The sequence below is a fragment of the Acanthaster planci genome, linkage group LG06 (assembly GCF_054643075.1).
Source record: "Acanthaster planci isolate LZ-2023a linkage group LG06, COTS_SCS, whole genome shotgun sequence".
In the NCBI taxonomy this organism is placed as follows: domain Eukaryota; kingdom Metazoa; phylum Echinodermata; class Asteroidea; order Valvatida; family Acanthasteridae; genus Acanthaster; species Acanthaster planci.
The window spans coordinates 3,510,932-3,528,356 of record NC_141782.1 but is presented as its reverse complement, the minus strand read 5'-3'; the positions used below and the strand labels follow the sequence as shown (position 1 = coordinate 3,528,356).

The 17,425-nt window shown below is 41.2% G+C and overlaps 1 protein-coding gene and 1 long non-coding RNA gene across 3 annotated transcripts; both read right to left on the bottom strand.

Annotated features, from left to right (window-relative positions):
• Positions 1–9: 9 nt before the first annotated feature.
• On the bottom strand, positions 10–12,205 carry LOC110986101 (cystine/glutamate transporter-like). Its single transcript, XM_022247741.2, has 10 exons — positions 11,365–12,205; positions 10,394–10,519; positions 7,939–8,041; positions 6,485–6,529; positions 5,515–5,638; positions 5,182–5,285; positions 4,796–4,892; positions 3,895–4,044; positions 3,359–3,536; positions 10–2,989 (listed from the first exon to the last, which is right to left on the bottom strand). Exons 1-10 carry the CDS (start codon positions 11,882–11,884, stop codon positions 2,925–2,927), a joined length of 1,512 nt encoding a protein of 503 aa, XP_022103433.2. The 5' UTR covers positions 11,885–12,205; the 3' UTR covers positions 10–2,924.
• Positions 12,206–13,819: 1,614 nt separating this feature from the next.
• Positions 13,820–17,148, bottom strand: LOC110986099 (uncharacterized). 2 transcript variants are annotated; one of them, XR_015425728.1, is made up of 3 exons: positions 17,034–17,148; positions 16,358–16,560; positions 13,820–14,586 (listed from the first exon to the last, which is right to left on the bottom strand). It is a non-coding gene; the product is annotated as an uncharacterized LOC110986099 (long non-coding RNA). The 2 variants fall into 2 exon arrangements; XR_002599076.2 differs by having other exon boundaries at positions 16,358–16,557; positions 17,034–17,136.
• Positions 17,149–17,425: the final 277 nt, after the last annotated feature.

The window sequence follows — 17,425 nt, the reverse complement described above, 5'->3', positions numbered from 1 at the left end:
TGAGGTCACTTTTTGTTATATCTCCATGCATTTGGGGTTTTATTGTCAATCTCTAACCTTGAAAACATGTTAAGTACTCTTATGGTACATTTCATCACTGCCTTTTATACTCCATCAGCAACGTTAATAAAAAGAAAAGAAGTCAGTAAGGGTGAGCAAGCGCAGATGGAAAACGTTTAACGTTTAGTGTAAGAACGCAAGGCTTAAAAAATTGTTAAAGGCGGGATTATTTCTTCAAGTCGAATTTGTATTTGTCAGTTTTTTTCATTTCAAGATTTTGGGTGTCTCCGGGTGAATACCATCATGCGAGCATGCAAAGCTTTGATAGTTTTAATGTGCTACAGAACAAAGAGATTGTGAAATGTGAGCATTATACACCAATGTCTTCAAAATTGTTACATTTGTTATTTTAGTCATGTTAGAATAATTGTAAGATCCTTACCAATAACCCAGTATTAATTCTAGCCTGCTCCATAACCGTCTGCGACAAAGATATAACTTTCTCAGTCTTGTTTTTTTGACCAAACTTAAGATTCCACTTGCAATAGAGCGTGAAAGTTGACCACTGATGGCGCGCTTCCAAACCCCTTAAATAGGAAAAAGTAATGTGCACAAATTTTAGAATTTGCCATATTTTTTCATTCAGTTACTGCCTAAAAAATCCAGCTCCTTAAAAAAGTCTTTGGAAATATTTGCCAGCATATCATTTAATAGAAAGTGAAATATTACCTGTCCTAAAAGAGAAATATCCTGCCAAAAATTGATCCATCACTTCGGAAAATCTAGAATACATGAAGAACAGTGTAATTTGGTGGTTTCGTACGCAGATGAACATTTAAGGAATAAAATTTATGGTAGTCTGCCTGTAAAAGCCAAAATAAAAACAGATTTTACGGAATGCTTATTTTATAAGGTAATCGACTTAAAGCAATAATCTACTTTTACAAAAGATTCTAATATTTTATCTAACCTTTGCTGACACGAACTGCGTCGTGTCATCTCAACGGAATCTGGAACCTGCCGCGATTACTGCAGGTAGGCCTAGGTATCCTAAGTCTTTGCAACGTTGTACAATTTCGTTTTCACGTAAGTACGGGGAGTGAAAACAAATGTGCATGAACAAGGAGACCTGGGAACGATATTGCCGGAAATTAAAGGTCGTTAATGAAATTCGTTGTTACCCGTCTCCAGGGGACTTTTTCTAAATATTACTTGAGGAAGACAAATTTAAAATTCCAGCATGAGTGTTTGATGGGATGGTTTCAGTTAGGAATCATTCTTCATCATTCTTCAAAAAATGATAGGACGGCCCAATGCAAAATCCCCATAGACAGACGGCACAAGGGTTCTGCAAGGTTGCTGCGTGACTTTTTACTTCCAGGCTCTATTTGACCAGCTACGATTAATCTGTATGTGCGGTGAAATACTTGTGAAATCAAAGTTTCCACGTACGTCTTCAAATAATCTCCCGGAATACGTGTATTTGATTTGTACAAATTACGCGAAGCGTCAGTAAGCAGAATCATCCGTAATACTGTTTTTACCAGTAAACAACGGTACGGTAATACATGCATACAAGAGTGAGCAAGAAAACAAAACTAAAATCACTAAATGAGTTTTACTAAAATTACTTTCCTCGATGAGCTTAAACGTATTAATACATTTCTTGATTTACAAGTAACATACATGAATATTTCGGTTCCAACTACGAGGTGAGTTTGCTGAAACAGCTTTTGAACAAACTGGTTATTTAATTAAACGAAGAAATAAAAAGAACAATTTATATCCATCCAAAAAGATACAAGGTTTATTGAAAATGTGATAAGAGTTTCAGACGTGACGTGTCTGACATAACTGCGCTGGTCAGCAAACCAATGTTGTGTTGGGATCCTTTGTCAAGTCCAGTATAGCATTCTACTTGCTGACAAAGAGATCTGCTAAAAATATTTATGTTTTTTCATAGTTGTAAGTTGCCAATCACATGGTAGAAAGACCTCTTAGAGTGAAGGTTCTCAGAAGAGATAGAGAAAAATAAAATAAAAAGGACAGTTAAGTCCAATGAGAAAAGTACGTGCTAACGTTACATTTAAAGACTGGATAGGTTAATGAATAAAATCTGGTACACCTATATCTGATTGCAAATAAACATAACAATTTTTGAATTCTCCAGACTAAATACCCTGTTGCTATGCCCCGTGATTCGGGGAAGGCTTTTGCATAGCAACCACCACTTCTCGAAAGGCCTAGTTCCTTTGTACCCTTCTCATCCATTGAAAACAGTGTATCCGTGCAAGGCGACCAAGCAAAAGCTTGCCCCAAATCAAGAGGTATAGAAACAGTGTTTTTAGATATGGAGAATTCGAATTGTTATGTTCATGGAAATTTTAAGAAATCAGTGTACCATATTTTATTCAAATTTAACTCGCAAAAGGCTTATTTTTAGGATGGCACCCATAGCAGGAGAAGATAATTATAACTTCCACATTCCGAATATTGCCAATTTGTTGTGAAACTTACTTTATTAACAGCACTGGGTAGTCGGATCAGATGGTGAATGACATTAGAGAATCAATAGATGCTTGTTAGTGTGTTATATTTTTCTCTGTACAACAGTCAAAACAGTGAATGAAATTTGAGTGAATACAAGTAAAAGTGTGGTCAAACTGACCCAATCTAATTCTTGAAAAAAAAGAAAAGACACCACAGAATCAAATCGATATTTACAGGACTGTATTTACAGAGAACATGCAAAACGATGCACGTTTTGTGAGAAGTCTTGTATCAGTGACAAGTATCCAAATCCAGACAAAGACAAGACGAACTGACTGATATTCAGAGAGCAATCTGTGTTTTTTCCACTGCGAGATTTGGAACAGTTTTCCCATTGGCGTTTCGAGGATAGTGCATCAGGCTATGTTTCGCTTTCAGTCGGTCCTTTTATCCTCAGGTGCTATCAGCAGGTAACGCTGGAGGAAGCACGTTACTGCATCTGTTGAATCAAACAACACGGGGTCACTTCAAGATCAGAACTCAGGGGCCATTTTTCACAGGGGTGCTTCGCTGAAATAATGTGCTAATTGCGCGGAAAATATTTGATATTTTATCGGCCATAAATGTCAGTGTATGTGTAATGTTCGTGACAAATTCTCTGTAATTTTTGCATAGTATAATAATTCGCTTAGAACGATTTTCTTCAAAGCAGCTCTGTGAAATTGGATCCAGAAATGCACTTACGATTTTATTCTGTCCGCTGCTGTGTACATAACGGGGAGAAAGTGGTATGAGGCGTGTTGCCTTGAGAAGTGTGCATAGAAAGGAAGCGCGTATATACAAAATGGCCAAACTTTCACCACCTTACCGACTGCATTTGTAAACCAGGAAGGTTTCTTTTCCCACCAGACGAATAGGAGGTAGACTGGTATTCCCGTCAAGGTGATGCCAGCCCCGATGCCACAATCCACGGGTGAGGAGTAGATAGACACCCCAACCACAAACAAGCAGCAGATGATGAAGATGATCGGTAGGATGATTGGCACCTGTCCAGAAACAATTAAATGTTATTATTAAAGCGGTTTTTCGCAAAGTTTTTGCGTTATTTTGCAATGTTATTGCGTTATCTCGTGATAAAAATATTTTTGCATAAATCAAATTGGCACTGACGGGCTTCCGTATGATGTTGACTGCAGCAAGGAGAATTCTATTAATGTGACTGGTATGGCCATTCCTGGCAGTGGAGGTGGCCTTCATATTTCACTACAACAGCGTTGAAAAGGGTCTTGTTATTGCAATGGGCTTACTAACAACCCCTTACGCTTCGTTTTTAACATATTTTAATTGCCGTCAGTAGCCGCTTTGGTGAAGCCGAGCGACGTGAGTCTGTGGCCTTTGACCTACCTTGAACGGTCGAGGTATATCTGGGTACTTCCACCGGAAGTAAGGTATCACAGCAACTGCTATGGAAATGAACAGCCAGCGGGTGAAGCTCAGGTAGTTGATCAGTGTGTTGATATCTGGAACCATCAACATGCCTATCACAATCGGAAACTGTTCCAAAAAAATGCATTTATGGACATTTTTTCAATCATCTAACTGGAACACGAGAAATCTACATATAAATTCACAAACAGATGCAGCGATAGTGGTAGCCTACATTTTGAGCAAAGTTGGAGTCTGCGAACTCATTCTCTGCAGAAGTATCTCAACGACGCAAACAAAAGAGGTGCCTGACTTTTAAGTGCTGTAGCCGTTGCGTGCCCAGCACCCGGTGGAATACGATGAGGGCGTGTGCACCTTCACAGGTAAATTAATTTGCGCACGTTGCCTGTGCAAACCAATAATATTGAACGTGCCCTTTCACATCTAAGCTCTTGGAAATTGTCACAAAGTGCGATCTAATACCGAGTCAATAACCTATCCCAGGAGGACTGATTCATCGATTTCCACGTCGATGACCAGCTGGGCCTGTGACAAACAATCAGCTACTTGAAGTAGTTAGTCGTGCTTTTCTTGCTAGCATGTCACTTGCCACACGGGAATCCACCTCTGCCACTCGGGTCGACGAGATCTCACCTCGGTCAGCATGTTTATTGGGTTTTTAGTCCCTGCCGCATGATAGATTTCCTACCACCTCTAAAAGTGGATATTTCTCCATTCTTTGTCACTTCAATCTGTAATTGGTTCTGATTGCGTTGTTGGATAAGCATGGTGTACGGAACCAGGCTGTCGCTGGTTCTGACACTCGTGAGATCTTTACAGTCTTATAAATGCAGAAGTAGTTATTTAGTTATATTCTTACGGTGGCAATTGCAGCTGGCAGTGGAGTCCTATTGTGTACGTGGATCATGCCCAAAACCTGTGGCATTAGGCCCTCTCGCGACGACACCATCAAGATCCTGATTTGAATGGAGTCGAATCGAATCAAGTCGGGTCAAGTCAAATCAAATCAGGGCAAATTAATCCATAAAGTTAACTCAAAGTTCAACATTTTTTGAGACCAAAACGTAAATCAGTTATTGTAACGGTCGACGAGGGGCCTGCAACTGTGAAATCTATACCTTTATGAAGATATCCTATGATTCAGAACTGTAGAATCAGGAAAGTAACAAAACTTTCTCTGTGTGATAAGTGGTAAGTTAATTAATGTCAAATGGTTGAGGTAAATGGGGTATAACATCTGCTTACCTGGCAAAAGAGAACAACGCGCCATTGAGCGATCCAATGCAGGAGAAAGCGACAGCAACGGATATGATTACCGACCAGGAACCCATGACACGCTCCCCAAATGTCTGTCATAATTGAAAAAAAAAGTCGAATAATAAGTAAACCGATTCTAATGGTCGCTAAGGTGACCAAAGCAATGTACTCTCGAACATAATAATTCCACATCAAATTATAAAGTGCAGTCAACATTAGAACCAAAAGCCTCTACGTGTGAAGTTATAGGTAGAAGTTTAAAAAAGGAGGCACGTGTTGGTTCTGAAGTATACGATTTTGATTTCATAGGGGAGAAGTTACCAATGCCACTGCCTCTGACGCTAATAGTTCTGTCGGAGAAAGAACCACGAAGTACGCCAGGTTGGCCAAGATGTACACGCCCGTAATGATGACCATCGATATGATGATGCCCAAGGGAATGTTTCTGCCCAAGAGGAATAGAGGAACTTTTTAACGTAGATTTGAACCAAAGCGAGTATTTTGCGTTGTTGATTGTGCCAGACTATAAGGTGATCATCAGAAACAAATTAATGATGCATGTTGATTGGCAAGATGCAAGGTTTGAGCTCAGGAAAGTCTCGACACGAATTTTGCATCAAAACATAAAGATGTACTCCTATCAATGCATTTAACTATATGGAAATAATTGACCGGATGAGCTTCATTATATAAGCTTAAATTGTTCACGTGTCGGCGCTATTTTAACGCCCTTGATGACGTTGTTGCTGCAATATCAGTTTTTTAAAATTTACTTACAAATATTGTACCTGAGATGTGGCTAATTGGTAAAAATCTGTGTGTACAGTTTAATCACAAGTATTGTTCATGTCCTGTCAACTAAAACGGTAAAAAAGATACTTAACCATACACACAAAAGGAAACATCACAATTGGCCATGTGTTCTGGGAAGGTGGCAACTTAGGCCTCCTTCAGCATGCCTGTAGCATTATATATACGCTATAAAGGCAATCACAATTATTGTCAGCATGTGGACCGACTAACGGCTTAATAGGCTCACATTTGGGGGTATTTGGGCCTGTGTATGGGTTGTGTTCATTCCTATTTCAAAGGGGGGGGTGAACATTGGCTTGGAGGGCGGCATCCCAGTCACCCCCACTTGGATCAACAGGGTCTGTGCCACCGAAAATGTTCAGACAAATTACAATCACTATTCAACGCAGACACCGTTAATTTCTCGCAACTAATCCATATACTATATCTTTGCAGTGAAAAGACTTGTGTGGAAAGTATAGACTTGACTGCAGCTTACCTGGCAGGATTCACAATCTCCTCTGTAAAGCTGGGCAGAAATTGCCTATGAAAAAAAGGACATCATGACAAAACGACATACTGCAGGAAACGAAAACGTAAGGTATCGTTAAGTCGTAACACCGAATGATGAGATTAGAAAACAAATAATTGGGGCATGAGCTTTATTGAGCAATCAATGGCCTCTGAAATTCAAACATGCAGTTTTCTGGAAAGTTTCTTTTCGTTTTTCTCTTCAAACTCTTTCAGTACGATTTTTGGGTGGTAGAGGGAGACCTGTAGGGGTTGCAATTTCCATTGAATCAAAACGTAATGAAAAAAAGGGAAAGTTTGTGAGAAACAAACGTTTTGAAAGAAAAGAGGAACGTGGTGAGAGAAAAAAGAGAAATGTGGTAAAAAAAGAGAAACGTCGTGAGAAAAAAGAGAAACGTTGTGAGAGAAAAAAGAGAAACGTTGTGAGAAAAAAGAGAAACGTTGTGAGAGAAAAAGAGAAACGTTGTGAGAAAAAAAGAGAAACGTTGTAAGAAAAAAGAGAAACGTTGTGAGAAACATTTACTTCAGTATGCATCTCTTCCAATTCCATTTAAGTTATTGCCACTGTGCTGTTTAGGGGTTGACTGTCCCTGCAGAGTCAGATTAAACTTCGCTTTCTCTTGCAAAGAACATAGGCTCAAGAACCAAATTTTGATGCTAAAAGATGGAGATTTCTTTACATAACTTTTACACTTAGGCCTCAGGCTAAATTCTGGTACTTTTCTTTTACTTTTCAAAGGACGAAAAATGAAATAGCATCCACAATGGCTTTGCTCTTGTTCTTTGGAAGTTAAAAAAGCACTTGTTACTGTTTAAGGGCAGGCATGGCCTCGTTGCCCCGATCCCCAATTCAGTGATCGATATTATCGAAAAGAGTGAGGTTCCCAGATTAGTAATGGGTATTCTTTCGATATGCATCCACACATTTTCCAACAACGTTAGGCCCCAGATTCAGTGAGGGATAATATTATCTCCGCATTTCAGACCAATTTAGGAAACCTATCGGAACTGAATAATACGTGCGCAATAGGGACTATCTTTCGGAACAACCGGTTTTGTTCCAAAAGTTCTTGCCAAATATTTTAGATATCGGATTAGGTTGGAGGGAATATGTTTTCTCTCTGTAAAATTTAAAGATGATAAACATAATCATGAAAGTAATATTTAAAAAACCTAAATTATTTTATTTGAAAGCAAAATATAAAAATTTAGGCAGAAACGGGGGTTCACTTTAGTTCATTTTCGTAATACGTGTACTCGCTGTCTAATGAGCATAGCCAAAAAGGGGAAGTTAAATAGCACACAGCTCCAGAATGTCTGGGCTATGTTTAAGTGTTTTAGTCTGCTAAAATTGCTCTCCAACGATAATTGGTTCAAGTATAGATGTAAAAGTCTGGAGGAGGACTGTAAGAGTTCTTTTACCATCCGGAGTAAGCGAAAAGACCTGAGTAGAACGCCAGTGGTATCTTCTCCGGTGGCACTTCTATTGCCGGGGTGAAACCATCTTGTAAGTTTTTGACGTTACCTTTAAGGGATATTAAGGTATGGATGTTAATCGTCAAAAAATGCTCAAACAAATATTGGAAATCTAATATATTGAAATGAAACCACAATGCCTTATCAAATCCATCCAACCCAGTTCTGCTGCGACAGAACCAAACCAAATCAAGTCGACCAAACGGAACCGGATCGAGTCAGTATCGGCTTGAGAATACTGCCAAGATGAAAGCAGACGAATAAGAGTCATCGGTGCCAGTGTTGTAGTCGCTGAGACTGGTCTTGGCCTCGAGACCAGTCTCGAGGCCACAGACCAGTCTCGAGACCACTTTGAAGGTGGTCTTGGTCTCGAACGTGCCAGTCTTGGTCTCGAATCATTGGTCTTGGTCTTGGTCTTGATCTTGTACCTCCTGTTCTCGGAATTTTCGGCCAAGACCAGTACAAGACTGAATTTAAATACACTTTGCACCCTTTTGTTCCTGATTGGTGATGAATTTTGATTGTTCGTAGGCCTACGAAAAACTTGAATCGAGACCACGCAAGACGAAGGCACAGCCGTTAAGGACTGTACGTACGAGAGTTCTTTGTGGCTACAGCTGGCAGTAGCGTGTCATGCGCAAACTTCACCCTTTGCGCGAATTACGTGTGCTCCCAAAGTCAAAACTTGCGTGGCCAAAGTATAAACCTTTTGCATTCGCCTTTAAACTTGCACACGCAAAGTTGAAGTTTGCACCAGGAAGAAGATAGCGCATGACAGCCCCCAAAATAGTTGTCACTGGTTACTGGCCGCAAAAAGATATGTGATTTGTTGCCGTCAAGGTACCTATGAACCCGTAGTCGCATTGCATGGTCTGGTAACTAGACGCTTATTTATGCACTGTTTGTTGATCTCAAACTTGACCAACAAGACACCATTCCGTGATAGCGTTTTTAGCACGAGTGCCTTGCTGGTGCGCAAGTCGTTGATGTCATGCTTACCAGAAAGTCTTTTCCGGCTGCCATGTTTGGCAATTCGGCAATCATACATTATGCATTCAACTACCACGAGGAATACGTTGGTGTCAAAACGGGAAGCATAGGAGATGTCGCTGTGTGTTTTTTTTTCGCGAAAAACCCAGCATCAGCACTAAGGCAGGAACAACGTCTTCCTTCATCGAACACGTGCGCTGCCATCACCCCGTGAAGTACGTATATGTACGTGTACCAGGCTACTTCTAGGAATGATCTTTCAGTCCTAATGTTTGTTAAAATTTCTAAAGAATCTAAATTTAAGGCTTAAATTTTCAAACAATCAAAAACTCTTTCGTGTTTGATTTTTAATGGAATGTAATGCTATGTTTGCATTACAGTTCCTAGTTTGAAATGAAAATATATTGATTTAATTTTATCATTTTAAAATGAATTGAGCTGAAATGCATAAAATTATGAAGTGCCATGATTTTTCGTTCGAAATTTTTATTTAGACCCCATTATTTTTTTTTATACTTGTTGCATGTAAGTTGTTTTCTTACTTCAAGATATTTTTGTTTTTCAAACTCATCTGCTAGCCCAAAGTACATGTATACATGTATTAAAATCCTAGGCGTGTTTCCTTGTGAGCCTTGTCATAATATTTAACACAGATGGATTACATGCATGTGCTGCCTGCCATACCAGGCAAAAAGTTAAACTCCCAAGTGTTTATGAATGCGAAATAAAACAGTTGGAAAGGAAATTTTATTCTAATTTTATTGTGTCTTTAGGTTGCATTGATTGCATGCAATATGCAGGTCGCGACATTCAGAGCAGGTCAAAAAGTAAACACATCATTGAAGAATTCAAACTGCAAAGTAACAACAAAAAACGATGCTAAATTCCAGGACAATTCTGTCAAACTAAATATGTCGTTCTGTGGTTTATAGCCCATCTTCACAGTTTTATGTCAATATACAGAGATGATTTCTATCCAATTATTTACAAAATATATGTGGTCTTGGTCTCGGACTGCAGGTCTTAGTTTCGGTCTTGGTCTCGGGTTACTTTTTCTGGCCTTGTCTTGGTCTACGGTCTCGGTCTTGGTCTGTTGGTCTTGGTCCTGGTGTCGAACTGCCAGGTCTTGACTACAACATTGATGGTGCATTGTAAAATATTGTACCTTTCACTTTCTTGTGATTACGTAAGTCGTTCGTCTGCCATTTCCCCTACTCTATGGCATACAACGGCCGCGTACACCACACCCAAGACCCCCAGTCTATCCCAGTATGCACTGCGGTAAACACCGTGAACGTCATCAGTACCGGTACATAGGACTATTACGAAAACATCCATTTAACTCTGAGCCATAATGAATAGAAGGGCGTACACTTTATTTCAAGTACATGTGTAGTTATTGTTAATATACCTTGAATCATGAGAACTATCCCGGCTATAATGATGATGATGAGCCCGAGGACCTTGGCGATACTAAAGATGATGTTGACCCGATTACTCCAAGGCACACTAATGCTGTTCAGGCAGAACACGGCAGCTGTGACGTAGTAAAGATACACTATCTTTATAGGCTGTGACGGACAGACGCTAATTATGACAGTGAATAGGGCGTTCCTTCTTTATCGAAGTGCATATTTGTTTTCACCTCCTTTATCAACAATATAGTTTACCCAATAAACTTACTCACTGTAAACTCACAATAAATTTACTCAGAGCAACCATTTTTTTTACTACAGTGTATAGTCTACGATTCACCTTCTGAAATGGTTGCCGAACACAAAATAGAGTGCCATTTAATACTGTTTTAAATCAATACGACGTTTCACGTCAAGCACACATGGATGTCGGCAGAAAATGTTTGACAACACTTGAACTTTTAACGTAAAAACGTCATTAATCTTCAGGGAGACCTAGTGGAAGGTAAGAAACAGCATAGCATGAATGTACATACGTGTAACATTTCAATTTATATGAAAATTAAGTAGTTGTTACTATTTACAATGCATACACTGTTCATCTTCAGCATCCCTATACATGTATTCATTAAGGCTGCCGCGGTGAATTTGTTCTTTTAGACATAATTATGTAGGAATTACAACAAAATCGAAATTTGCATTAAATTAGTGCATATTTTGTGCTGAATCAAATATATTCGTTTTTTAATTCATCCGCAAAATATCCCATTTTAAGCATTTTGTCAGTTCCCTTATAATGACTTTTGTTCACGGATGAGTTTTCCAATCTTTAGCAATGATTGATGTCCGTTCCTCGGATTACAAACTTGCAATGAACTTCAAAGGCAAGTGAGTTTCGAGAACTTGGTGGTATTCTAAATATATGTGATAAAACTGGCTTGCTGGTTCTCTTCAGAGTTGTTCTTACCTATGATTGCAGCCCCTAGTAACTGAATGACAACCACAGGGACGCCGCACTCTCCAAAGAACGGTCCTATCAGGTATGTCGAGGCGGTTATGACTAGGACAGCGAAGGAGGCAGTGCGCACTGCCACGATGAGCGTCCAGATACGCAGAAAAGCCGGCACTGGCCCGAAGCTGTCCAAGATGTAGGTAAAGTCTCCCCCGGATTTAGAGATCATGGTTCCGAGCTCGGCATAGCATAGGGCTCCGATAGCCGACAGTATACCGCAGGCTACCCAGACCATGAGGGACAGGCCTACGCTGCCGGTGTTCTGCAGGACGCCCTTCGGGGAGATGAAGATCCCGGAGCCGATGACCGTGCCGACCACGAAGGCGATGCATCCCGCCAGGCCGATCTGGCGTTTGAGCCCCACACGATCAGCACTCCCCTCGCTCCCGTGAACGGAGATATTCTCCGCTTGTGTCTGACGCTGGGACGACGCGCTAGCCCGGCTGACTCGTCTTACTCCGTTCGTTTCATCCATTATTGTCGTCCAGATAGTTAATACGCTCAGTTTAAATCAGATTCGAACCTCAAATCGATTCCACAATGTTGGATGTTTAATTCAATATGGCTTTCTTTTACCATCCGTCCATTTGTATGAACAGTAATTAAAGCACAAAATTTGGGTACAAAGGTGACATGTTCAGTGTACGCCTATGGTTAAAAATGAGATAAGATGTGGACGCATGTACACTACCCAGCTGGAATTATCTCACTAATCAGATTAGATATTTATGCATAATGGCCTCGTAACAGTGGTTAGGTCAAAAAGGGTAGCGGGTTAATCTATTTCATGATTGATTTTTCACTGCGCAATTCAGAAAAAAGACTAACAAATTACAAAGCAGGCCATCAGACTGTGTTCTCAAACTTTCTTTTTTGCTTTGAAGCTTTGCAGTTGTTTAAGAACAATGTTAACATTGTGTTGCAGCAATCCTTCCTCTTCGGTCGCAATTGTGCATGCTAATCGTCGAATAATTCTGTGTTGCCTTGATCGTAAATTTCCAGGTTCAAATGCATTTTCTGTACGAGCAGCCAAGGGTTTGTTGAAAATTTCATTATTTGTGGAGAAATAACGACTTCTCCAAGGCCAATTAGGTATCAATTACAACTGAGGTGCACGTAAGTGCATCCTCACATTTGGACTAGGGACAGTGTTGACTTACTACGTTCAAGAGGTTCGAGGTGCCCTAGAAGTTAAACACGGCCTCCAAATCATGCCATTATTTTGTCACAGTAAGATCGGAGCAGGGATTGGCATTAAACACTTCAATTATCTCAGTATCTATCATTATACACACTTCACATTGGAATTGGTCTTGCTTAGCAAATAAACGGCCTTGATTATTAAGCACAATGTCCCGTCAGCCCCGTCACCAGCATCGGGCATGGGGGGTGGGTACATGAATATGGTTTTCATCGGAGGTGCAGCTGGTCGCCAAGGGGGCTGGCCAAGGGGGCTAAATCAGTTATGCACTGGTGTGTTGTTATAACTAGCGACTCATTAGAGACGCCAAAAAGAGACAAGGGGTGAATTGCAAGATAACGAGCCGCTTTTAAACACAGCAAGTGCAGTAGCAAAAGTGTGTGGGAATTATTTGTTCGGCAGTCAAATTTCATCCTGGTCCGAATGGATGAACTTCGTGCATGGACGGCAGAGTCCAGGTTTGCAAGAGGTCCATGCTATACGAGACCATGGGGCCTCTCATTGACGACTATGCGCTCAGCCACATCCCCGGTAGCGTGCACGGACGCTGCCTATGGTTTCCATTCGGTCATAATGACCGACGACAACTGGTAAGACGTCACGGCAAAGGACGCTGTCATGGGCGGGTCCATACTCTTTTTTTTGGGGGGGGGACAAATATGCAGCGTCACTGATGCGCTTTCGCATTAACTGATCGCACCAGTCACGATTCAGCAGCTGCTCAGAAACGATTCCCTGAACAAAATGGCCCTTTCTTTTCAAAACAACCTCCAATTAAGACACTTGACATCTTCACTTTGATAAGGAAAAATTCATAGGTTTTTTTTTTGGGGGGGGCATGGCCCCCGTTGGCCCCTAAGACCCCTCCTTGGGCGCTGTGTGACGTCATTTGAATGAAAAGTTAAACAAAATGGCTTCCACAACTTCTTCTTGAGGGTAAACCCTATACTATAAAAGTCGTTTAAAAGTCGTTAGAAGCAATGATTCTGCTTCTTATGTAGCAATGTCATTCCCAATTATAAGCTCGTTTTCCCCAGTCAACAGTTTACTTCTTAACTTTCCGACAAGTATTTCTAGGTTTCACTCTTAAAGGCCATTGCTCAGAAACCAATTACGAGGAGAAAGTTTAATGTGTGCCATTTTGGTGGCCCGAAGCCGACGAGAGAACGATGAATCTTAGTTAAAAAAAAGATAATATAACAAAAGATGTCTAGTGCAGAAATATATTCTGCTTCCAAAACAAAGATTTTTTAAATCCATTCGATTCTAATCATATTTGCTTCAACATTCCTGTACATATATTTATACACACTGACCTTTACTCTCTAGATTCTGATGAGTAACGAAATTCGCTCCCTCTGATTGAAACTAGGGACAAGACGATTTCGGGTTAATAAAACAAACACCTTGATATTTCACTTCAGTTTCTAATGGAAGGTGTTCTTTGCTCAACTTTTTAAATCTAAATTCAGAGTAATTTCCACCTTAAATCGTCCAGTCCCTAGTTTTTAATCTGTAGGATTTAGAGGGTAAAGTTTTTAAAACAATTACCGGCTGCCAAGGCTGTTTTTTATTCATAAGATATTAGTTGCCTCCGAGAGTGCTTTGAATCCTGCAAAAGTTTAATATAAAGACCTCAACAGTTAGATATCTTGCAAAACCTTTTTACCGAAAATTCAGACGGGAACTTTCAAAATGTTGTTCCAGTTTGAAGTACAGATTTGATTGCTTTATACACTCACTTGCTTTATAAAATAATTATACCTTACTACGACTTCGGAAGTTTGTTTGTCTGTTGTTTGTTACATTTTAAAAGCTTGTTTACTGTTAAGCTTGACGTGCAGAATATCGCGTAACCCAAGGACAGAGTGCAGACTCCGACAGGTATCGTTGACTGTCATATTCAGCTGTGGTCTGTCCCGGGCGTGATGGCTTGTTTCAGCCGCGGATGCGGAGCGGATCACTGGGTGGTCGCCCTGCAAAAAACACAGTAAAGGCCGGTGAAATAGGACATTTTGCCTCCGTGGAATGTGGACTCCTTGACAGTATTGTGCCAGATTAATGTCAACTATACGACAGGGATATGAGATTTAGGGGGAGGGGCGTAAATGCACCCGACGGCAGTTCGTTCACGGCACGAAAATGAACACACGATTCACTGCAAACATTTTCCTGCGAATTCTGCAATAGTGGAGCAGACTTTCGATTTGAACGAATTTGCTTCAAAAGCCTGGCGACATCGTATCAAAAAGCGCGCGTTTCTGTTCGTTTTCGTGCCGAGCACGAACCGGCCCTACGTAAGTTCAGGTGGAGATAAATAAACAAGAGTTATCTCTGTGCCGTAAATACGCATGTTAATATTTACAACGGGGTGGGGTGCGGAACGTATGGGTCATAGTTCTCCACCAGGAAAATAGCTCAGAATTTGGGGCCCGGGGCACGACTTCCATAACGAGGCAGTAAAAACGAGACCAGAGAGCAACGCCACTGTATGGACGAATCCCGCGATATTTCACTGGACATTTCCGACGACACCCTTACATTGCGGAAAGCATGGCGTCGAATTTTGTAATGAGCGCCTGTGTCACTGAAGGGTTGCTCCGAAACTGGCGCGGCTACTGTGACCAATACCATGGTCATCGTATTCATCCACACGTCGCATTCACCACCCCATTAACGCTCAAGTGGGCACATGTCGACTTGTTTATTCTTTCCAACAAAATAAGGAAAAATTTATCTGCCAAAAGCTCTTCACTATTGGCATTTGCAATTCTTTATCCTTTCTATGTGCTTTTGTTAGTTGTATAAATTAGCAAATGGGGAACAGGGGCCATGGGTTCTTCCAAAAAGAGGACTTTTCAATACAATTACGGAAAGGCGACTCGGGGACCTTTTCCGTTCTATCCTTCTTGTTACAGGGAACCCTCCCCCCTAAATCTAGTCTCACTCCCTTAGGAAGACCATAAAAAGTTACATTAGGAAATTCCTAAGCTTTTTACCCCTCAACAAGAAACATTTAGGTCCCCCTCTCTCTAGTTTTGGTTCTGCTCCATCCTTTGCTGTAGTTAAAATTGTGCAGTATTGCAAGTACGTGAAGTGTGACTTGATTTAAGATAATTTAGTTCCTAGAGCACCGATTCAATACAGGGAGCAATTGCCTCAGGTAGGAAACTGTGCGTCAATACGGGCGATTCACAATAGTGCACCACCAAGAGTTTGCAACGTGTTGGCCAATCTTAATGCACGAAATCTGTTGACCCTTTCCAAACGCGCATTTAGTCGACAGATTTCGGGCATTGTGATTGGCAAACGCGTTGTAAACTCTTGGTGGCGCACTATTGTGAAACGGCCGCATTGTTACAAAATTTTGTGCATTGAAGACGTGTCCAGGACATCCTCCACAACGTTGTTATCTACCACAAAAAGTGGTGGTGAGTTTAAATTTAAATAGGATAACTATTGTCATTAATTTTAGACAATTTCAAAAATTCTTGTAGTCACTATTACTCTCTCTGTAAGGACCAGGAAAGAATGGCATTGCATGTAGATGTGCGTTCTTCAAAATAATTGTGGACCGATTATTTTCTGAGATTTTTGCGTGTTTTTGCACATTTAACTGTGCTGTGACAGTTGAAGTATCTGGCTACATGCCCAAGTCTTATCTGCGAGTAATCCGCATCTGCAAGCAGATGTCCCTCGAGGCTACCTTAGCAACTATTGGCAAGTTCAATGCGTGGGACTCCTTACTTGGTGCAGATTCAAGCTCGGGCATTCCCTGCTGAGTGCGATGGTACTCGTCGCAGGGCGCCCTCAAGTACGCTGGCAGCACCGTCCGAGTACAGATCTTGCCGTTGACCTCCACGCCCTGAGCGTGCACCGGTCGCTGGGTCTCCGCGGTCAGGAGGGCCAAACAAGCAGCCAGTAGGACACCCCAGGATAGACACATCCTGCTAGGACAAAAAAAGGTTCTCAATTTGACTTGACTTGAGACATTTTCTGTCTCCTTCAGTGTCCCTTATGTCATTGCGGGAAATTATGTATTTGTTCGCAGCAATAACAAGCAACAACAGTTTAACAAAAGTTGGCAACCGTGGGGGAAGGGACTCGCTCCCTGCCTTCCCGCGATACACCACTGGGTGATGTGCAGAAAAAGCAACAAAATACAGCAAAGCGAAGGGCGGTTATGAGTGGGAGAAAGGCTGTGTCGCAGCCCCAGATAGAGGAACCGCGTGCCTTTTCAAAAGGCCATATCTCGATGTCTAACAAAAATAATTGTCCAAACCAGACTAAACATCCACTAATTGTCTAAAAATTATCACAAAAATGCAAATATGGTTTTTCCAAATGTTCCAAATGACAAAGATTTTTGGTCCAGGTGACGTAAAAGTTTCGCTTGAAGATGCTTCAGGTAAACCTCACTTACTCGTTTTATACTGCTACTTTTCTTGACCAACGGAGACGCCTTTTCTTATTAGGAGTAGCGAATCGACACCGCAACGATGCCCTTTTGGCAGATGTGTGGCTGGGTTGAAACAGCGGATTTGGCTGGCCCGAGACCTTGCTCGGGACTTTTAAAGACTTTACCGGGCTGACGTCAGCGAAGCGAGTCGTCGTCCAGAAACGCTCTGCGGTAAACCTATCTAATCGCGCAGAGCCCACTTGTCATTCTCCAAATGAGACACTGTCAAAAGGCAGTAGACGAGGTCGAGGATTGTCTCTTCCGTCCATATTCCCAGTGGTTTCTGGATCTTGGCCATATGGACCTTTCACCAACAAAATTGATTCCATAATTGTGTGCGCATGCGCATTAATAGC

Coding starts and splice junctions, on each gene's coding strand:
- LOC110986101 (XM_022247741.2), bottom strand. CDS start 11,884: ATGGATGAAACGAACGGAGTAAGACGAGTCAGCCGGGCTAGCGCGTCG. Junction 4,893..5,181: donor GCGTTGTTCTCTTTTGCCAG/GTAAGCAGATGT, acceptor CATTCAAATCAG/GATCTTGATGGTGTCGTCGC. Junction 2,990..3,358: donor CTGGTTTACAAATGCAGTCG/GTAAGGTGGTGA, acceptor TTGATTCAACAG/ATGCAGTAACGTGCTTCCTC.